Source organism: Conger conger, chromosome 8 (assembly GCF_963514075.1).
Source record: "Conger conger chromosome 8, fConCon1.1, whole genome shotgun sequence".
NCBI classification, from domain to species: Eukaryota; Metazoa; Chordata; class Actinopteri; order Anguilliformes; family Congridae; genus Conger; species Conger conger.
In genome coordinates this window covers 35,252,108-35,275,118 of record NC_083767.1, presented here as the reverse complement: position 1 = coordinate 35,275,118, position 23,011 = coordinate 35,252,108, and the positions used below count along the sequence as shown (strand labels likewise).

At 45.6% G+C, this 23,011-nt stretch overlaps 1 protein-coding gene across 9 annotated transcripts in view; it reads left to right on the top strand.

Annotated features, from left to right (window-relative positions):
• The window catches only part of LOC133135710 (nuclear factor 1 B-type), a 110,738-nt gene that overhangs the window by 3,292 nt on the left and 84,435 nt on the right, over window positions 1-23,011 (top strand). For 7 of the 9 annotated variants that reach the window (XM_061252917.1, XM_061252922.1, XM_061252920.1 and 4 more), the window contains exon 2: window positions 3,753-4,284. In XM_061252917.1, the coding sequence (XP_061108901.1) occupies window positions 3,753-4,284 (532 nt within the window). Of the gene's footprint in view, window positions 1-2,493; window positions 2,634-3,126; window positions 3,232-3,752; window positions 4,285-23,011 lie in introns of those variants that run through there. The other 2 variants (XM_061252923.1, XM_061252919.1) reach the window with 2 other exon arrangements.

Sequence of the window (23,011 nt, the reverse complement as noted above, 5' to 3'; positions counted from 1 at the left end):
AGTAGCCTATGCAGACGGCAGTGTAAATCTACCTAAACGTTAGCATATATCGAATTTTTGTAAGTGACGGAACGAACGGTCGAACGCTGGAAAGAGGAAATTGATGAAAAATAAATTATCGCTATAGGGTAACTGATTTAAATTATTTGCCTTTTTTTCTTGAGCTAAAATGCCTTAGTAATCGAGAGGCCAGTATTGAATAAAGCGATACAGTCAAAGGGACGAAAAAGAAAATGCTTAGCCTACATATTATGTATGAATATAAACTCATAAAAGTTATATGATTTTATATATCCAGATAAAGTAGCCTCCATAAAAGCGGGTTTATTGTTGTATAAATCTGTGATTTGCTAAATATAAAAATAACTAAGCAGTACATTCATGTTTTAGACACATTGCTATAGAATGAACTTTTAGTTCACAGGCTACTCTTATTCCAGGGGCTCTCTTGGAAAAATAAATAAAAACCGCAATTTTAATGGTGGAGGCAGTTTTAATAATCTGCTCTTTAATTCCTTTTGGACGTAATTAAATGAAATTTATGTATAAGCGTCAAGAAAATATTGTGAACGTAGAGCATTTCTTAAATTAACTTTGGGTTGTAAAGGAACCTATGTAGGCTAAGCGCTACAAGGGAGGGGACTCGTTTATTGTGAATGAAGATGAAAGCAACGATAAGGCTGATTCAGTGGTTGGACACAGTCCTTTGGCTTTTTGGCTGACACGATTTTACTGTTTATATTTTGTTTGGCATCAGAAAGTGATTGACTGAGATATAATTTAGTCCCTGCAAAGGAACTTGCACCTTTACAGAGTGTGCAATGCGCGGGTTCAACAACTGAATTTGTCCAGAATATTACACAAATAAATGAACATTAGACGCATATGTATGCACAGATATATAACCTATATGTTATCATGCAAGTTCTGGCCTAACCATTCCTTTGCATATCACTGTATTTTTGTAGCATAAACAGTATGTAGAATTTTACACACATTTTGTATATACTATATTCATAATTATTTGACATTCCTTGCATCAAAGGATGAGTTCAAATGGGCAAATGAGAAGGGTAATATTTAATTGTAATTTTGACTGGTGTGTTGGATTACACTGGTCTCATGCCCAAGTGAGCAATTCATAAATGCATACCACACTTTATCAGTTGTGTCTGTTGTGTCCTAACACAGTGGTTACGAATTTAATTTCTTATTTCGCTACAAATATTGTGGTAGCATTCTATATTTTAGCATTTTCATGAAAATTGACCTTTATTAATATAATTATTTACTTGTTATCCCACTGTCAATCATACTTACTCACATGCACTTAGCATAGTCATCTTTTCTTTAGTAAAGTGGGAGTATTTTTTTCAACTATGTGAGAAAATGTTTTTGCTCTTTTTATCATTCAAGGGAGCCTTTTTGTATTTCGCCGTCATTGTCTTGGCCTTTTCTTTTTTTTGAACCACAACACAAGCACTGTGTGCCGAATTCTCAATTAAAGCCTGTATTTTCTGGGCACAGTGAACTCTTTGACTTGGCTGTCAGAGGAGGAGAGACATGGAGGATATCACTGACTGTGGTTTTCCCCAGAAGCGCCGCTGCCCGCTCAAAGCACAATATGCGGTTTAACCCTACAGTGCTCCGTGTAAAAGAGCAGGGCTGCCACAGTTTGCTTAATAGTGTAAAAAAAGAAAGAAAAGCCAATGAATAAATAAGAAGTTGAGATTTCATGTTGTTTAACTAACCCGGTTTTTCGGCTACCCCTTCAGCGCTGCCGGCTTGTTGGTTCGGTGCGGTTGCAGGGAGGATATGGCTGTTTGCTCAAGATTAATTTTTCCCCACTATGCCATTCCTTTTTTCTTTTTTTTCCAAAATAATTTTTACAATAATTTTTCAGTCTTTAATGTTGCAGTTATTTCCCCCCCATTGGAGTAAAAATTAGTTAGGTTTAGCTTGATATGATTTTAAATGTAAAACGGAGTTTATTTGAAAAAATATACTGTATCCACAGTTTTATTCTTTTATAAAAAATTTGTGTAAATTTTAAATGTGTTAAATCTGTAGATCTTTTTTCATTGCACTTCATGAACCTACGCCAACCGCCAGGACACCCCTGGTGCAGTATTTCATAGGCTACAGGGAGGCCTTTTTGGGTGAATCCCGTATGAAAAAATAAAGGCTTTTTGTTTTGTGTAAATTTGGCTGCTGATACGTGCGCTGCTCTTGATAGAGCGCTTAAAAAAAAAAAGAAAGAAAAAGACCAAAAAAAAAACAAAGCTGACTGCCCTGGAGGTAAAGGTGTTTGAATACCTGCTCGTCTGCGTTCTTTTAAAAACCTGGCCCTTGCCAAGGCATTCAGGGCCGTCATGAAAGAATGCCGCCTTCGGTGCCAGGTTGCCATTTTTTTTTTCTGGGTTCTGGGTTCGTTTTTGAAAACGGAGCAGGGGAGCGGCCGCCTCATGCCTGCGATGTGTTAACAAATGTAAGGGAGCTTTAGGGAGCTCCGGCTCCCGTGTCCGCCCGCACCGTCGGAACGGGCCGCTCTCTCCCCGGTCTGAGCGCAAAGAGCCGCTTCCCCCTCCTTCGGCCTTTCCTGGGCCTGGTGTCGCCAGACCGCGGGCAGAAAGGTTAGTCGTGTCTACGGCTGGGACTGGGTTGCCTTTTTTGTGGGGGGCAGAGTGATTTTTGGCGAAACCCCCTCCCCCCCCCCCCCCTTCTCCGGTGCCACATTTTACAGAGACAGTGCCGCCTGTACAGGAATGCTAGGGTGGCTCGACAATCGTTAAAAAGAAAATAGTGCGCATAACGCTTTCAGGTGTAAGATCACAATGCGCTTTAAACATTCTACTGCTGACGTAACAGTCACTACCGGTAACCGAACGCAGTGGAGTTCTCGAACACTGACTTAGGATTTAGAAAAAAAACGAAAAAGAAAAAAAACAAACAAACAAATAACATCCCAAAGAAGCTACTCTTCAAAGGGTTAAGCGCCAGGGCGCATGCTCCATGTATCGGCTGCGGGCGATTGCTCAGAGCATGCTCGAGAAAAAAGGGGGGAAAAAAAAAAACAGACCCCCAAAAAGGAGAACGGCGTGCTGTTTTCCGAACACGTATTCTTTGTGCCAGCGTTTCCCGGGAAGGAGAAGTAAAACCGTGGCGCTCGTTTGCCCAGCGAGCACCTGCGCCGGCCGTATCCCGGCGATACCTGCGGCCGTTTTCGAGATGGTAAAACGGACGCTGGCGGCCGGACCTCAGTTGTTCGACGTGCGGCGAAACAGATACTTTATTGCGTGTGTTTGCGACGCTCGCGTTCTTTGTAAATGAGGAAAAAGTACAGTAGGCCGATGTCTTGGTCAATAACGCAGGCCTTCGCTCGGTGGTATGCGGGTCAGTTGCGCGGAGGAAATCTGTAGTGTCTGATGGCGCTTGTGATTTAAATGCAACATAGCGAAGCGGCTGCACTGTTGTGTGTGTGGTATTTGTAGCGAAACAGTTTTCTTTTTTTTTTTTTGGAGGTGGTTTAACTTCTCTTTTTTTCTGGTATAGAGTACCGTTTGTTTCCATTTGGCTTCGACGGCAGTCGGGGCTAATTGGACAGAAACCGTTGCCAAAAAGGTCACTTCTGGTACATGGCTGTTTCTGTAAACTTTTTTTTCTCCCCCCCTTCTCTCCCTGACTCTCTCTTTCTCTCTCCCTTTTTTCCCACCCTTTCTTCCTCCGTCCCTCTCCTTTCCCGCCGGGCGCAGGACGAGTTCCACCCGTTCATCGAGGCCCTTCTCCCGCACGTGCGCGCCATCGCCTACACCTGGTTCAACCTGCAGGCGCGCAAACGCAAGTACTTCAAGAAGCACGAGAAGCGGATGTCCAAGGACGAGGAGCGCGCGGTGAAGGACGAGCTGCTGGGGGAGAAGCCCGAGATCAAGCAGAAGTGGGCCTCGCGTCTCCTGGCCAAGCTCCGCAAGGACATCCGCCAGGAGTACCGCGAGGACTTTGTCCTCTCCGTCACGGGCAAGAAGCACCCCTGCTGTGTGCTCTCCAACCCCGACCAGAAGGGCAAGATCCGGCGCATCGACTGCCTGCGGCAGGCCGACAAGGTGTGGAGGCTGGACCTGGTGATGGTCATCCTGTTTAAGGGCATCCCTTTGGAAAGTACCGACGGCGAGCGGCTCGTCAAGTCGCCGCACTGCACCAACCCGGCACTTTGCGTCCAGCCGCACCACATAACCGTTTCGGTTAAGGAGCTGGACTTGTTTCTCGCCTACTACGTCCAGGACCAAGGTAGGCAGTGTGCTGAGGACGGGTGGGGGCGGGGGGGGTGTTGGGGGTGGTGGGGTCACGGTTGGAGGGGGGGCGAGGCGAGGTTTGGTTTTTCGCGTGGAATGGCCCTCGCGACATTGTGCCTGTCCTTCTAACAGGGAACGGAGACTTTCGGTCTCAGTTTAAAATTCCCCTCACTTAAACGCCTCAGAATTACTATTCCACTGTTCCACATGCATGGTGCTTAAATTTATTTTTAGCCATAGTACTAAAGATCATGACATTTTGAGGAATTTTAATGGGCTGTTTTTAAGACAACTTTAAACAGAAGGACTTTAGGTGTGAGTGCTCACCTGGGCTCATTCAATATCTGGATTCTTTGCTTCAAGTGATGCTCTAAATGATACTCATCTTCTCAGAAAGATAGGTCTGTTAAAGTGTTTGAAAGTAGCACCATGGAGTGTGATTTCTAATGTTTTGTGTGAGCCACCATTTCTGTTACTGAACTGTGACTACAGCAGTCATCTTTATTAGGAAAAACAGAAGTATTTTTCTAATGATGAACAGAAGTATTCTTAGCCATTCATTGTAAATGAGTCAATACATTTTGGTAATGACCATAATGAATTTAGCAAAACAATGTTCTTTCTGTTTGCTGAAATCACTTGGTAAATACTGCACGTATTTTGTGTTATTTGCAGCATATCATTTTTACTCTTGGTGAGAGTCCAAAAAGTGTTGTTCTTTTTCAGATTTTTTTGTCTTCCAAGGGGTTGTTGAAATTATGTATGGTTGCGAGTAACTTGTGAACGTTTGATTCTGGCTTCTTCGTTGACGTGTTTGTGAATGGGGGCTGGTCTTATTCCTGCTAACTGTAGACTTGGAATGCTGTAGTTGGCCTGTCTGTGTGTGTTAGGCGTGAATATTTAAGTCTGTGGTTCAGGGGAAATTGAAGCCAGTATGCAGAGACACAACATGTCAATATGTTTCCGTTCCACTTAAAAAATAAAAACACGTTGTGCTTTTCAAAACATACTGTAAAACAGGCAAAACGAAATGTCAAAAAGGAAGAACACACTCAGACAATTACTGATGTTAAATATTATATCATGAGCCAGGTAGAATTAATATAATTATACCAATTGACTTTGCAGTGTAAAGGATTCATTTGGTTTTTTAAGTGCGCTAACAGTACGGCTTTTATTGCGATGAGGTAAGCAGGCTGGTGCCGTTTCAGAGATTTTGATTCAGAGCCAAAACAGCATTTTGTGGGAACAAAACATACATCATTTGAAACAAAATGACTGTTAATATTTTTTGGAAATGGATTTGTAAATTAAAAGCGCAGAAAGATTGAGTTTCCCTGTTTATCCACCATTTACAGTCGTGTAGTGGGGGGCATTTCTGTATTTTCCTTTGTGAGAAAGGGTCTGGTTTTAACTCAAAGGGAAGACCAGGCCTACTGTACATTGACTGATTTTAGTGAACATTGTATTACACATTCAATCTGGATTAATTTAATACAGTTCTAAACATATGTACTATAGTTTTGAATCAATGCTCTATAGTGAATTATCTTCACATGTTCACACACACACACACACACACGCATACACAAATATATAAATATATACAGTATAGGTATAATTATATCAGTCATACAAGTAAATTCACGTAGATAAAATGGGTAGGTATACACTGGTGTTATCTCTGTTTTTTTTTCTTTTTCAATTTGCGACCCAGTGTTTTGTTTGCCTTCGCATCCCACTAAATTATTTAGCAGATTTACTCCACTAGTTGTGCATCCTGTCCGTCTTGTCAAATAGAAAGCAAACAGAACGAAGACCCACAAAAACAACCTAAATTTGTTCGTAAGATTCGGACCGGTACGAGCAAGCAAATGTCTGGCCGCGGTGAAGGGGGGAAAAGGACCCTGGAAAAAGCCTGAAAAAAAAACCAAACTGTGAACCTCCATTTTGTGTTTGTCAAGTGCCAGGCAAAGGCAAAAGCACTGCTGAGCCACAATAGTGGTTGCCACTGGCACCAAGGTTGGCATCGGACCCCCATTGTTTCTCTTTTAGCGCGCTGCTGATTCGTTAGTGTCCCTCCACCACCCCCCAACCCCCTGAAAACGGTTCCATCCTACAGCATGTGCCTGGAGCCCCGCGTCCTGTGCCTGTCTGCAAGAGAGAATGAAGTAAAGTAGAAATGCAATAAAATAAATGCGGATCGCGGTGTAAAATCCATGGGAAAAATGCGTCTCTCGCCAGCTTCCCAGACAAAGGAGAAACCCCTCTGTTCTTAAACCAGATCGAGCTTGTGTGAACTTTCAACAGTTTTTTTTCATAAGGCTGTCTTACTGTATCTACAGACCATGAGAATTTTTTGAAAATGTATAACAGCGATGACAGAAAAGGTACATTAGCTTAATAACATTCAGAAGTGGAAAGGGGAGACTGCATAGACCGGCGAAAGGTCCTGCCCTTGACTATGCAGGACACAGCAGGGAAGGAGAGGATCCAAGCCGGTTGTGCATTTCTCTGATTTTTACATTTTATTTTCCCCTTTCTTGCCCAGCTAACTCATCTCTGTGTTTGTGCAATAATCATCAAATTGGAAAATCCTCTTATTGGATTATTCGCTGTCACGATCGTAATTCTCAGAAAGAGCAGAATCTTTTTTTGCGTTTCGACCCTAGTGTTTTTGCGTCTTGTGGGGATTACATGGGAGGATCTGATTTTTTTTTTTCCCGTGTGGTATAGATTGCGTAGGGTGGGGTAGGGGGGCAGCGTAGTTTTAGGTATTAAAGAGCTATAGTACAATTTCGATAGAAAACTCTCCCTAGGAATTGGGGGGGACCGAATTAGTTAAACCAACAAGCAAGGTTTTGGTTGTGGAGGGGGGATCGGGGTGGTTGGTGGTTATTGGGTGGTTGTTGGTGCTGGGGAATGGGGGGGTGGGGGGGTGGTTGCATTTAGCATTCAGTTTCCAGTGCCCATCTTCCAAACAATGCAGCCTCATTGTGCTAGCTTGCAGAGTGGCGCCATTTTGTTTGTGTGGTGCCAGGAGAGAGAGAAAGAGAAAGCGAGAGAGGGAAAGGGGGAGAGGGAGAGGGAGTGGGGGAAATAGCGCTTGATGCCAGCAATGGTTGTTAGTGGTACGGAGGTTGGCATCAGACCCTCTTTGTCCTTCCGTTGCGTGCCTTTGATTCGTCAGTTGGCATCCGCAATGCAGTGGGCACACTGGCAAACTTTTCCGACAGTCGCGGAATGGAAGCCATTGCCGCGCCGCGCTTTGTTCCGCTGGCAATCGCCCGGACGGGGGAAAAAAGAACAAACAAATAAACAAACAAATGCACAGCGAAGAAGAAAAACGGGCAAAAAAAAATCAGCTAGTTCTGAAAAGGAGCAGGGTACGTTTTTTTAATCCCTTTCGCCGTAGCGCGAGGGCGTCGGGCGTCCAGTCTTTTTCGGCTTCTGACGCCTTTTCTGTCGAACGCGAAGATTGTCCGTGGGTTATCCATCCCTTTCTTGAATTGCGCATTTCTACAAACCCCCACTCCCAATAAAAACAAGACATTGGGAGTCTCTCAATTCGATCGATTTTGCAACCACGGTAAATAGAAACGGCCAGGCAGAGTTACTGTATGAATGGGATGTTCCGTTGCGTGTACGTGCATCGGCAAATTCGTACAAGCTGCTACGATGTTACCACTAAACCCTGGCGATGTTTTGAATTGGCCAGTTTTCACAGACAATAAGACGATGCATCCCAACTTTTTTCAAGATTTATTTAAATATTATACATTTTAATATAAATATTATTTTTGTTGTCACATTTTACAGAGCATCCCCCAAAAAAATCCCTTCCCTCTGTGCCCGGGTGATCACCGATGTACAGGACTGGGGGAGGGGCTCGCCTGACTCTTGATGGACGACTATGGGGTCACAGGGGTGACCGGTTGGCAGGGGGTGGAGGAAGGCGACCATCGGAAGCCACCACGACTGCCCGTCGGTCTGTGCCAACGCGGCACTCTTGGCAGCATAGGGGCCCTCCCTTCTGGTTCATCACAATAGCGCTTTAAACGAGCCGCCATCCTATAGCAAAGGCTAAGCAGCCTCGGTACCCGCTGTCGTTCGCTGTCTGTCGTTACTTTTACTCTGAGAGCGATCGAATGACTTCTATATACCACCCACCGGCCTGAAAGTGCCCTTCCATTTAAATTGGCTGAAATACGCTCGTATCGTTTGGGCCAGGTTTTTTTGGAAGCTGGAAAGACTACATTACAAAATGTACGTGCTTTTGTACTTTACAGTAGGTTACTCTTGTTCTTCAGATTCAGATGAGAATTAATGTGACCAAGTCCTTTTTGCGCTGCCACAGTTAAAAGCTCTCGTCAGCTTTGTACCTGATGTACCCGTCTTTCCCCAAAATACCGACTTTCCTCGCTGCCGCGCAAGTCAAGTCATGACCTGCAGGAAAACCGTCACTGTTGTGCGGTTTCGTTCCATAACTGCGCAAGGTATTCCAGCGCTGCTTCGTCTCCTCTGGGTGTACAGTCTTAGTGACTGCCGGCTATTTGCCTGCAAGCATTTTTATTTATTTAGTCCTTCTGAAATAATACAACGTTTTGTGCTTTTCTAGTTTTGGTGACCCTTCCCTCAGTGTGCTTCATGTTTGGAATTGCCTTCTCCTGAGAGACAAACTGAAATCAAAATTCACTTTTCTCTCAATTTAGTCAATTCTTCCTAACCAAAACGAACACATAAAGTACATAAAGTACTATATTCTGAAGAAATGTAAACAATGCTAATACTTGTTTATTTTCACACCAAATTCTTTTTCCATCCACTTCCTAGAAAACAAGATTTTTACAAGATCAAATGCCTGTCAATTTTACGTTCCCCTCCAATCAATATCCTTTTCACACAGCTGTGTGCATCCTCATTTGACGTCCGCCTCCTCAATTGACGTCACTCAAATCGACCCCCCGCCCTTCAAAAGATCGGTTTCACTCTTGTGTATGTCACATCGCGGAAGCTAGTGCTACTCTAGCTTCCGTTTCAGCTTGTCTTTAAGCATGTTTGCGTTTCCTCTTACTTGCTTCAGTGTGGGACATGTATATTTCAGCCTGCTATCTCTGTGATCTTTAGATAATCATTAATGCTCATGACATTGCAAAATAAGAGGGCTAATCGATATCGGTTTATGGTTTGGTTTCAAATTTCCGGCTAGCCTCGCTTTCGCCTTTAAAGGTCTGCAGTATTAAAAAAATTCTTCAAGTGAACCAGACTTAATTCTTTTTACTTATGCTGTTTATTTATTTTTTATGAAGTTGGCTTAACTCAGGTTTGCTGAGAGTATGAATTTGAGTGGGGGAAATCCTCTTTGTCTCCTGGCTTTGAACCACGGTCGCTCATAATAATGGCGATGAGGAAGCAGCCACATGATGGACACTGTTTTGTTCCTCCTTTCCTCCCTCTTTTCCTGAAGTCATGAACAACGTTTTATGGACCTGACATCCCCTGGCCTCGGATGGATTACTCCTCATTTGTTCTGCCATGTTAAGAGCCTTGTTTTACGACCGGCCAGATTTAAGCTCCTGGCCCATAGAGTCGGGTCACTCCTGTAAAGTGATGCGGGTTTGCGTGCGTCCGTCTGTGTGTGTGTGTGTGTGTGTGTGTGAGAGAGAGAGAGAGTGTATGTTGCTTCAGTGTGGGGGGTGGGGTGGGCGGTGTGGTTATAATTGATCCAAAAAAAAAAGCAAAACAAATTGGTGTAAGGTCAGCCCTGCCCCCCTTACTGACCTGTGTGGCCAGCCACTTGACCTGTTGACCCTTTTCATTGTCTGCACTTTCTCTCTCTGGTCCGTTCCGCCCCCGCTCTTCGGGGAGTGGCCGGCGTGGAGGGTGGGCTGACCTGACCTGACCTTCCGTGACCCCACCCAAAAAGCCTGGAGGAACCCCGGCTCGATCCGATCGATACGGTCAAGATAGAGTCGTGGGCTTTCCTTCTTTTTCCTTTTTTACAGACTCTTGCAGTGATGGCAGCCAATTGGCAGGCTTGTCTGGCTGCTGGACTTCCTGTCTCTACGGCTTATCTCTCTGATTGGCTTTGGCTTCACACCTCTAAGGGTTACAGCATTTATTTCCTTTTTCTTTTCAAGTGCTACTCCACACTTTTGAACCTTGAAGGTGTCTGCTATTTAAAATATTCATTTTGTGAATTTTTTGTTCAATTGAACCCCCCCCCCCACCTCACAAAAAACACTTATGAGCTGAGGAACTGTGCTGGGGAATACTTAATAAGATAAGGCTAGCAACAAGATGAACTTGGGATTTCTATATGGAAAAACCTGTCTGTCATTATCTGTTTCCTTTATGCTACTAGTTCATTTTATAGGAAGAAATCACAAGGATTATGTTTTAGTTTGCATGAAAGAATACAAAGTTGGGGTTAAGGTATTTGTTTTGACAGTCCAACACAGGACTGTGGGAGAATGACAGGAGGGTAGAGAGTGACTGTTCCTCGGCTGGAGAACGTGCCCCCCCCCCCCCCCCCCCCCTCCCCTTTCAGTTAAAGCGGACATTCAACTGTGAAAATGTATTTTTCTGTTGGAAGCTTTTCAGTTATATGCAAAGGGAGGGGAGGGTAGGACTGAACGCTCGCACGCATCGATGAAAATGAAGGATCGCTGTAAATTGAAGATTACTTTAGGACAAGGCCAGTTTCTGACAACACCTGTTCCCCACCTTGTTTCTTCCTGGTTCCTGTGCTCTTGCGTGTCGTCTGATAAAGCAGCTCTCTTTGTGCTTCCAGGCCTGGGACACCATGGATTTGTACATGTTTGAAAGTTTTCGGTTGTGGGTAAAATAGCGTAACGCAACAGGCTGACTGGATTCGGGTTACGTCCCCCCAAATCAGCAGGCAGACTGAGTCAGTGCAACTCTGGGTGGCGTTACACACGTTCCCTGTTGGGTTTTTCCCCCGATGTTTTGCCAGCGCGTTGTTGCCTCGGTAATGTGGAGCGACACTTCACTGGCAGTCGGTGACTGAGCTCTGGACCCAGTTTTGAGAACAGAGTGAGCGTTAAATTACATTTTGTCAGTGAAGACCTTGTACCAATTTTTTTGTGGTTTTGATTGTACTGTGTGCTGTCTGTGTACTGTTAGAGTTTCAGCTGACAAATGAAGTTGGTTCAAAATCCCAAGTGATAAAACCAAAATGCTTGCAATGGAAAATATTAGCAGTCTATATATATTTAATTTTCTTACTGTTACTGAGAATTCTATGTCTTGATGATTTTGCTTCAGTTAGGTTATGCAAAGCCTCATGGGATACCCTATCTCATATTTGGGGGACTGTCTCTAAACAGAGAGGAGAAATCTTACAGTTAGTGACACACGGTTTTTCAGTTAAGACTGAGGAGGCCTCCCTAGCCGATGTGGTCTGCCAGGACTTTACATTACATTACCCGTGCAACTGTTTCACTTAACTAATCTACAAACGAACACCCCCCCCCTTTGCATAACACAATGGACCCGCTGTCTCCATCCAGCTTTCTCTTTAAGGCAGTATTTGTGATAATATTAATCACAGTTTTTTTTTTTGCGGCGCTCCGTTGTTTTATCTCGAGTGCGGGGCGGAGGAGGGGGCGTAATCCAGCGCTACGCAAATTCCACTGTAAAACCGTTGGCGTTTCGCAGTTTTTCGGCGAGCGGGCGGGGGCAGCCTCGGGGTCCTGTGCGGTCTCTTGCCCGGGACAGTCTGAGGGGTTAGCATCAGCCCTCCGAGCCCCCGTGTGCTGCTCTATTTTAGGATTTTTGAGATTCTTCATGCCGAGCGCCGTCAGTGAACGCCTCGCACGAGGTCACGACCTATCGAGCACTCATCCCGCTCCGAGCTCCTTTTAGGTTTCTCTGCCTGCTTTATTGATCGCCCCCCCTGTACGTGTTCTCCTCATCACTCCTCATCAAAAACTACCCCCCCACCCCCGCCAGTTAGCTTGGACTTCACAGCCGCATTGGTGGCCCAGCTTGACCTGCTTGTTGTTAGCAGCCGACTTAAAGCGAATACCTTAAGGCTTTAGCAGGCCGCTAACCTCGCTACGCCGCTCTGCTTTTGTGTGTACATTAGTCTCCATGGAAACTCTGGGCCTGTGGTGGAGGCCGGGGAGCTCGGGGGGGCTATCTTTCAGCTACTTTGGGGTTTTGTTTTCTCAATTTTTTGACTATGCCGAACTCCAATGTATTCCATTATATTCCACGGTCACTGGGGTGTTCTAAACCGCTTTGTCCTTCACTGTCTCGATGTAGCTTGCTGTGCTTCTCTTAACCCTTTAAAGGGTGAGATCACAAAAGTGTGATTAGTGTTGTTAACTGAAAAATCTAATGGTGATGTCCTGGCTTTTGAAAGGAATGGTGTTGTGGAACAATGACATTTGGAAAAAATGATCTCCAAAAAACCGAATTACTTGATTCATGACGTAAAACTTGTCATGGCTCACTGTTACTCTGTACTCTAAGTCACTGTGTCTCTCTGAATCTCACAGTAACTCAGTGTATTCCAGTATCACTCCACATCAGGCTCCTGCTCTAATTGTATTTCACTGTATAGCTGGCTTTCTTTAGTGTATTGTGTTATTTTGCGTGTTGTGCAGTTTGTTTGATTGATTGTTTTGTGTACTCACCTGTATTCTGCTGTGCTTCAGGGTGCCTCTGTAGACCCCTGTTCCGCTCTTGGCTTCAGTGGGTCAGTTGGTGTTCTGCTCTGGCCAGTACTTTGCAGGTCTGTACTGTACTGTACTGTAATATGGTGGTTTGTACTGTACTGTATTATACGGTGCTGTACTGGTTTGTACTGTGCTGTGCTGTACTATACTGGTTTGTACTGTACTGTGCTGTACTATGCTGGTTTGCACTGGGCTGTGCTGAACTATACTGGTTTGTACTGTACTGGATTGTACTGTGCTGTACAGGTTTGTTCTGTACTGTACTGGTCTGTGCTGTGCTGGCTTGTACTGTAATGTACTGGTCTGTACTGTGTTAGGCTGGGCTGTACTGGTCTGTACAGTGTTGGTCTGGTCTGCACTGTGCCATGTAGGACTCTGTATCAGGCTCAGCACTGTGTCTCTCGGTCCTGCTGGCCAGCTGGCCCCTGTCAGAGCTCCCTCAGCAGACAGCTGGGCCGGTGGAGTCTGGCCAGAGAGGGCCGGCATGGCGGAAAGTGGCGGATTCTTCCGTCTGGGACAGCCCACTTCAGAGGGCGGGCGGTGCGAGACCGGCGCGTATCCTTCACCGGGTCGGCTACATGAATGACCGCGGTGCAGGGGGGCGGGGATCGGCTGGTCTGGTGGGGGAGGGGGGACAATTGGCATTGTTGCCAGGGAGACGGTGACTTTCTTTGCACCCCTCCTGTCTCCTCCCAAAAGGCCTTTCAGTCTCTGCTGGGCAGAGTCGGTGGGCGAGAGTGATGGGGTCTCCTCTTTTGTTTGGCATACAGTAGCCATCCCCATTGTGACGACTGGCCAGGAGCCAAAGGGAGTCCATGACTGTGTGTGTGTGTCTGTGTTTGTGAGCGTGAGCATGGCTGTTTGGGTTGTAGTAGGTTAGGGTTGGTGGTGGTGCAGGAGACTTTGTGTTTCAGACTGTCTGGCTTTGTGATTGGAGGTTTCCTCTGGAGCAACAGTCTCTGTGACACAGTCTCCTCAACAAGGGAGAGCACTTTATAGAAAAAGCCACCGCCATGTTTTTTGGCTCTTTTGGTGCTTTTCTGCATTTTGACTCACCTTCACTAAACCTTCTGCACAAGCTGTCATGAGATGGTAAAACTAAAATTGTTGGACTGCTACTAGTTGCGTGTTTTGATGACATCTTCGTTCGCCCAGTTGGTTGAAGGCCCTTACCAGTGTAATTATTTGTGCTTTTTGGCCTGCATGGCTTATGGTAGCTTACAGTACCACCGTTGGCACTAGTAGATATTGTGCGGTATAACTAACAGCAGGCGGCAGATCTGTTCTGGGTTCCTATTGGCTTAAGAGGGTCGTTCAAGTTCAGGGGTTTCAGACTCAGTCCTGGCAGGTTGCACCGTCTGCTGGTTTTCCAGGGCTGTTCAGCACTTAGGCCTAAGTGATTAATTTCAGTCACTAATTGGCTAAAGAGTCCAAGGCTTTAACTGGCGGTTGGTTGAAAGGAAACCACAAAAACCTGTAGACGGCATGACCCTGGAGGACTGAAGGTAAACCACAGGCACCATGACCCTTGGGATTTGGAGTCTGGCATGTGGCATCCCTGCTCCGCTCTTCTGCCGTGGAGCCCTGGAGGGGGTGTGTGTGTGGGGGGGGGGGTAACCCTAACTTATGGGCGCTCACACAAAGAGCATTCCTGCGGTGACAGGAGTTTGATTCGACCGGGCAATTTCCCAGAATCTTGTGCGAGCAGCTCGCTCCCCGGCCTGTAATCCTAACAAAAGCCCCCGCCGCCCCCCGAAAACCGAAGCTCCGCCCTTTAAACCACATGATTATGTATCGGGGAGGTGGGAGGTTGTTGCTTTAAAAATTTTTTGGTTGTTTCTGTGCGGTGTAAAGCTATGTGTGGCATGGTAAATGACTCATTTGTCTGTTGGTTCTGTGTGTGGGGAACATCCGCATTGCATGCACGTACACCACTTCTGCTGCTCGTCAGGGGTGGGCATGGAGGGCTTTATCTGTTTTTGAATATCACATCATCTTGTTAATTATATAAGAGCAGAAAACATTTTTAATTTATGATCAGATATGTCAGTAACATTTTTTGATAAGCCCACAGATAACAGCTAAAGTCTGACCAAGTGTGTGTAAAGCTGGGAGTGTAAAGCTAATTGGCTAATTGATCCTTGGGTAAATGATGGAAACAAAATGGTGGTACGTGCTGGAACTGCAGGAGTAGCCTACCCCTGTGGTAGACAAGAGACTTTTTCCCCGTTGTACAGAGACATGTAGCTGTGTAATGCCAGTGGACATGGAATCTGAGATAAGGAGATCAGTGTAGTTACCTGTCGTATCTGACGGCGTAATCATGCAGGAGGCAGCTTATTGTGCAGGAGGGGTTTTGGGGCGGGGAAGGGGGGTGGGTGTATTGAGCTGTGGGGGATGGCCTGGGTGAAGGAGAACAGGGTGAGGTCCCCTTGCTCTGAAAGAGTGATGCATCACCCTTCCAGAAACTTCCCTAAGAACAAAGAGGGTCCATTACAGTAGAACCGGTCTTGAGATACCTGGGCTGCTGCTTTAGCAGTGTTTGAGGAGGGCTGAAAAGGGCTCTAACCTACACTAAACGTTTTAAAGCCGCTGGAATGCAGGTTAAAGCTTTCACCTTTGCCTTAAGAAACCACCTCGCACAGTAAAAAAAAACCAAACCCTCTGGAGATTACCAGGCTGAAGAAAGGGACAAATAAAAGGGATTAGCGTTTTCCGAGATTTGTCGGCTGTGCACTTGTGTGACATGCCGCAGTCTCGGGCGAACTGTCTGCGAGGTGACACTGCAGAAAAGTAAAGTAGACCCCCAGGGTCTGGACTTACAGTGTGCCTAAATGGTCTACCCCCCAGAGTCCCCCCAAGTCATAATCACATCCTGATTTAGTGCCTGTGTACACAGCAGAAATAGTCCTTTGACGCACGGAATCATGGGAGCAGCCTGTTAGGGAGGGAGGGCTAGTTACATAAAGCAGAGAAAGAGAGAGAGGGGGAGAGTGGGGGGGGGGTGAAGAGGGAGAGGGGGTTTGATTTTTTCCCTTTTTTTTTCTTTTAAATGCTCACAATGCAATACAATATTAAACAAAGGGCAAACTACATACAACTCAAATTATCACATTATATCCCACCCAATCAAACAACTCCAAAAAATGGAAAAATGAGAGAATGCAAATCCAAACCCCATACAACCAGGAACTGAACCAGAACCCAAAAGAAAGTACTCATTCTTTACACAAGACGACTACTTGTCTTTTGCACACTTTACAGAGCACTCTATTAATCGGCCATTTGTTACTGAATTCCATCAGGTTACCATTCAGTTTATAAAAGGCCATCTCCAGCATTACCCAAGGCCTAATCAGCCCCCTCAGAATTGCCACACAGCCCTGAGATACTTGCTGTTCCGTCCCTGTTTTGTGGCTCTTAAATATAGCCAGTTTAGCCTGACCAAAGATTAAATTAATCAGTGTGCAGAGGGAGCAAGAGAGAGAGATAGGAGGGAAGGCAAGGTGGTAGTTGGGCATTTAGATCATTTTACCATCCTCTTGGCAGTTGTTTGAGGGGAGCGAACATGGTCCTTCACTGCTGTAGAATACCCACCCGTTTAAAGACACGGGGTATAAAAGCCCCTATATAAAATACTTTTTCATTTTGGTACAGGGGGTTGGAATAATGAAGTGATTAAAAGAGGAGATTAAAAGACAGGGCTGCTAATGAACCAGCTCTCATTAGAGTGAGTCTCCCCCCTGTCTACAGTAACTAGCTCGAGCTCTTGCGCAGAGACGCCAGCTCACTTGTATTCCTTTAAGACTGCTATCTGTAACTCAGGGTCTTCAAGGGAATGAGAACTGCTGGTTTTCCACCCACCGTTTACCTGGGAGTCAGGAGAGAAGGCGGTCTGTCTCACTAATTACCCGGGAGAAAAGAAAAGCAGGGCTGGATATGGATTTGAGGGCCAGAGTTTTAAGATTTATTTCCTCTGTGCCTGTACCGGGCTGACCTCTTCCAGCCGGCAGGCCCATCCAACTGCTGCAGGTCCCAGCTGTCCCGTCTGGCCATTTAAAAAAATAAAACACGCTGAAATCAAAGTGAACTTTTTCCTCAAAGTGAATTCGTCATAACCGTACTAACACGTCTTGAAGTATATATTACAATAAATATGTAACATTGTAATACTTTACAATGATTTTTAAATTTTACTGTGTATTTACAGTTTTTTTCCATCCACTTCCTGCAAAACAAGATTTTACGAGATTTGACTTCATTGTGTACCAGCGGGCGTGTATTCAGATCATACGTCTGTACATTTTCCATTCTCATCCAATCCTTATCCTTTCACGCAACCGCACATATTCTTCCCATAGGCTAAGGCTCTGCTTCCCCCTCCTCATTTAACATCAGTCGAATCGACTACGCACCCTCCAAAAATGACCCCTGTAAGATCCGTTTCTCTCGCATATATCACGGAAGTTAGTGTGTCAGGTGCCGCAGCACACCCCTGAGGGGGACAGAAGAGATGGACACTGGGAGGTACGAAAAATGTCGGTTTTCACCGGCGTTTATTATGTAGCAGAAGCTGGAGGGAGAGTCAGAGAGCAGAGGCCTCAAACTGAAAAATAAAACAAAAGTCTCCACCCGTCGCCCTCACGGCGTCCGTGCTAAAATAACAAACTAAAATAACAAAGGTAAAGTAAATAAACCGACTACCGTTTCAACATTTCGGCTTGTCAACGCTTTCGGCACTCAGCTCTCTCACTCCACCGAGTTCCCGGTCTCAGCCACCTACTGTGGGAAGAAGCACACCTTATAAACTCCTGGACTGCTGTGTTATGCAGTCTTGGTGTGTCCCTACTTAACCAGTAGGTATGGTCCTCGGAGTGCCTTGCTTACTTCCCGCAAACCGAGCCATACTCACCACATTCACTAACTTCCATTTCAGCATGTTTTTTTTGTGAATGGGCTTTAATGGCGTCTCACAAGCAGCAACTCCGCTCACGTGTATTCAATTTGGTCGATTCTCCTCTCAGCCAGTAGGGCAGCCTGTAGCATAGCGGGTAAGGTCGTTGGGACCCGGAAGGTCGTTGGTTCAAGCTCCGGTGTAGCCGCGATAAGATCCCCACAACTGTTAGGCCTCTTGAGCAAGGCCATTAACCTTGCATTGTCCATGGGGGATTGTCGCCTGCTTAGTCTAATCAGCTATAAGTTGCTTCGGATAAAAGTGTCAGCTAAATCACAAATTATTATTATAAGCCACCGTGCCTGCCCGGAGGGTCGCTGTAGGGTCGGTTTGGAAAGCGATGGCCGTGCCGACGACCGCACGTTTGCCGACTGGGGTGCGCTCGCCGTTGAAGTGACCGCACGACCTCTCCGTAACCACACCAAAGCCTTATGGAGAACAGCCTTGTTTATTTTGGGTGGTGGGGGGGCCCTCGGTATGTCGATTCTAAGGCTGTAATTATGGAAGTTACATGTGTACGAGGTCAGAAACCTGCAATTACGTATTGGGCTTCAGTTGAGTTTGAGGCCTTGCCGCTGCAGGTGCGTCGAAGCGGCCGGGACTTCTGCAGCTCGACCCTGAACCGCTGAACCACTTCCACCCAAGAAATGCATCCATTTTTATTTTATTTTTCCCCTCAAAGGAAACATTTCCATCGTTGTTCTGAAAAGGAATCCTTTCCCAGGATTGTTGTTCTGGTACAGAAGAAACCAAACTGCTGTTTCAGAGGGGTGAAGTTAAATACTAGAGACATTATTTTAAAAACCGGGCATGTGCTTGAGAGAAAAAGCATTTAAATAAACTTTTATGTTAGTAACATTTTCACACACACACACACACACACACACACACACACACTCATACACACATAACCGAGACACAGTGTACAGTGTTATACAAATGTTCCCATAGGTATAGCTACGTGCACATTGGAGCCATCACAGGACATTAGCGATTAACTATTATAATGAACTTTTTATTCATTATCGTAGCAAACATTAGCTGGAGTTGAAGTCCTACCTCAACTTTGGGCCTGTTCAGGCAATAGTGAGCCTATTGGCACCATCAAGTGTGAATGTTATCAACCCAGTAAAATACTGGATAGTCTTTAGTTGGTATGGGAAAAGTGGATTCAGTCTCTCTCCCTTTTTCATCTCTCTCCCCTTAACCCTCTTTCTCTCCTCCCTGGGCACTTCCTCATTGCTGACTGAGGGAAAATACTCTTTCAAAGGCTGTCTGTGAATTTAGCCACTCGGTCAAATGGAGACCAGAAGGGAATTTTGGGAGAGGGGAAATCGAAAATAATTCTTAAAAACACACTCTCACTCACACACTCGCTGTCGTACTCACGCACACACACACAAACAAACTCCTTAGTCCCAGGTTGAGAATCTCTGTTTGCTGCGAACACCATTAGCTCACAGTCCCTACAGCGTATTGTTTAGCGTTCTCTTAATCTCCTGTTATTCATAAATACTATTTTTTCATGTGTCTTAAGTACTGAGTTTCAAGATTTACCTAATTTGGTAATGTTGTTTTAAGAGACTGGGGGAAAAGTTCATTGTTCTCTTGAAAAAGAAGTGTTTCATTTACCCTTTTCCCAGTCATTTCAGCATGAGGAGTTGCTTAACTGGCTGAACTGAATTTCAGTTGTCCATTTAGTGAAAAGTACTTTTGACTTTCGGACTGTACTGTAATCTCTGCATGCTAAATTCTGTTCTACCTAAGTGGATCATGTCCTGTGTGTGTATGCGTGTGTATGCGTGTGTATGCGTGTGTATGTGTGTGTATGCTATGTGTATGCTATGTGTGTGTATGCGTATGTATGCGTGTCTGTATAGGTGTGTAAGTGTGTGTGTGTCCTGTCTGTGTGTGAGATCTCGATAGTGAAAAGCATTTCTCCAGATTGGGATCAGGCCCAGGCAGAAAAGTCAGGCAGATTAGCCTTTATCAGACCAAACCGCTAGCGCATATTAATACGTTTAGCTGTAATTCGGGAGGGTAAAACGCTGCTTTAAAACGCTGACTGAGACAGGACAGGGTGGACCGTGGCGGGACTGGGCAGAGATGCCCCTATCAGCAGAGTAACCTCAGATGCCTGCTGATGAGAATCTAATTATCCCTGGAGCCCTGCTCTCCATAGCGAGGGCCTGCTCCCTCTGAGTTTATGAAATGGATTTATTTATATATTTCTCTTTGTGTTCTTTCCCCCAAAGGTTGTTTAAGCTCACTGGGTGAGGTCATTTCTCATAACCCCCACCCCCAGTGACCCCCGAGAGCCATTAAGGATAAACTCATAAAAACGCATCCTGGCAGTTAGCATAGTTACGCAGGGTATCCCATAATAAGCACGGAGGGTCGTTGCACAGACTCTCGGGCACTCGCCAGATACTGAGCCCTGTGTCAATTCTGTAAAATTTTGGTTATTCTCTTTTTGAAGAGGTAGTCCTTTTTAAATGTTTTTTTTTTTTTTGTTGTTGTGGGGGGGGGGGGAATTCTAAGCACATACTAATCTCACTCCTTATTGACTAAGAGGTTGTGGTTGGGAACAGTTGTTTTTCGGTGTTCTGTTTTGGTACAAAATGTCTACTGCTATAGCGGTGCACTTGTTTACTCCCCTTAATTGGTAGAAGACGCATCATCTTTGAGTGTTTTGGTGTCGAAGGATGGGCGACGGAAGGTAAGAACATGGAGTTTATAGTGTCCGTGGCTGTTCCCCGGCTTCATTTATTTAAAAAATATGTTGGGGTGTTGAGATCTTTCTATCTCTTTCTCTCTGGATAGTGCATAACCTGCTTGGCTTCGGGGGAGTATATTACCCTCCCCTGTGTCCAGATCAACCGCAGACCCCCAGATAGCGCTCGGTATTCACCGGCTAATCCAAGTTAAAGCATATGGGCTGTTGGACTCCATCGAGGAAACCTGACCTGTTTTTGAGTGAGTCCAGGCGCAAAGGGTGGACCTCGCTTGCTAGCTTGCCCCAGGACCGAGGCGCAAGAAAAACAAAGTCTGAAGGAGAAGAAAAATACACCCCCCAAAAAATACACAAGGACACTGGCTAAACTATTTACTTGAAATCAGAAATTCTGTAACGTGTTTGAAAACATCTTTATTTGCTTATATGGAGTCTGCTCCCAGTCCCTGCCCCCCGAACATCGATGAAAATTTGGTGGGTTCTTTTTTTTTTTTTTTTTTGTGAAAACTTTGGGTTGCCATGTGCGTCTTGTTAAGGGCAGTTATGACAAATGGCCGCAGCTGTACAAACTAATCTCTCTGTAGCGTTCGCACATGGCGCCCAATTAACAATGGCCCACTGTCAGGCCTTAATCTGCCGCTAGCCCTCCCTCTCCTCCCGCCGAGGCTCCGCCAGCAGGAATGGCGGGGCGTTCCATTGCCGTCCGCAATATCCGGCGTGTGAAAACATTACGCATTTGAATAATGGAGTACCAGCTGCGGTCGGGGGCATTTCGACAGCAATGTGTATATTTAATGTGTATGCGTTTAATTCTGGAACTTTCTGGAATATGAAGAAAACGGTCAGGGAGGCCAGAGATAGAGGCACACGTGCAAGAAAGCAAACGCACATGCGTGCTTGCATTCCTTTTCCCATTCTTAGATTAGTCAGGGGCTGCAATTTGTAATGCGTGGCTTTCCAAGTAGGTAAGAGATAAACACTCAGCTGATCTGCAGTGATCAATTTCTCCTGTTTCAGACTGGACTGCCCCTGAGGACATTTCCTTGCACATTTTTTGGACACCTCCTCCTCCCCTTTTCTACTCTTTCCATAATCCCCCCTTTGCGCTTTACAGTCTCTCTTCAATGAAGAGCATACTTTTACAGCAAAATGCTTTTTAAGCAGTATTTCCCGTTTTGTGAGCTCGGGTTATAGGGTTTGCAACAGCCCCCTGAAGCAAATAACTTCAAGGTTTGCCCCGTTTGACACATTCACGCTTTGCATGCGTACTGTTTTCATTTGAAAATTTTTTCTGTTACTTACAGAAGGCTTTGGGACAAACAGGATTAGACAAATATTTTTCGACCATTGACCAGCGTTTGTGTATCCTCTGCTCTTGCAGCTGATTGGACAGTCCTGCTTACTGTCCAATAAGCAAACAGTGTTGCGGATGATGTTCAAAAAAATCCCTGCGAGAGAAGGCCCGAACGGACACGTGCAGGCACGCATGCCTCCAAACCTGACGCAGAGCAGGAGGTTACAGCTACACAAAATGGACGTGTGTGTGTGTGTCTTTGTGGGGGTGGGTGTTTGACAGTAGTTGTCAAGTCGTGTTGCTGACAGTGTGGGGGAGCAGGAGTGCTGTCAGGGTCGATGTGTTTATTTACACAGTTCTCCAGGTTTCGGGGCCTCTCTTTCACTCTCTCTCCCTCTCTCTCTTCTCCTTGTCCCAGGTGAGGCCACCTTACGACAGCTCGTAATTACCCGCAGTTTGTTCCCCTGCGTCAGGACACAGGCAGCGCTGTCCCCGTGTGCTCTCTGCGAAACTTTGTTTGCTTTTCTACTGAAGACATTTATTTGGGTTGAGGTTTTTGAAAAAAAAAAAAACTAAAACATTTAGTGAATTGCCGGGGTCCACGCCTTTCTGCTTGCCAAAAAGAGAGCGCTTTGTGCGTCTGCCTTAATCCCGAGAAATCACAAGCAGAGGTTTCGTTATTTGGCCAGGTCCCAGAAGCATGTCTAAACAACCTTTCACGTGTTTCTGCCCCTCCCTGAGACAACTTCTCGATTCAGAAAAAAATATTTAGTTTGCCTTTGAGAGGCTGGCGGAGGCCTTGAGCGAGGTGCCAACTTGTACAAATGTCAGCCGTCGTCCGCGCAAACCTCCAGCCCCGGCGTCCAAGAACAGCTATGCTCCGCTCCTCCGACCTGTCATTACGCTAACCCACAACCTCTTTCAGCCAGACGGAGGGGGAGGGAGGGAGGGAGAGAGAGCAGTGCAAAAAATAAAAATCACTCCAAAAAAAAATCTGTCGTAACAAGTGCTTTAGTCTATAATGAGACTTAAAAA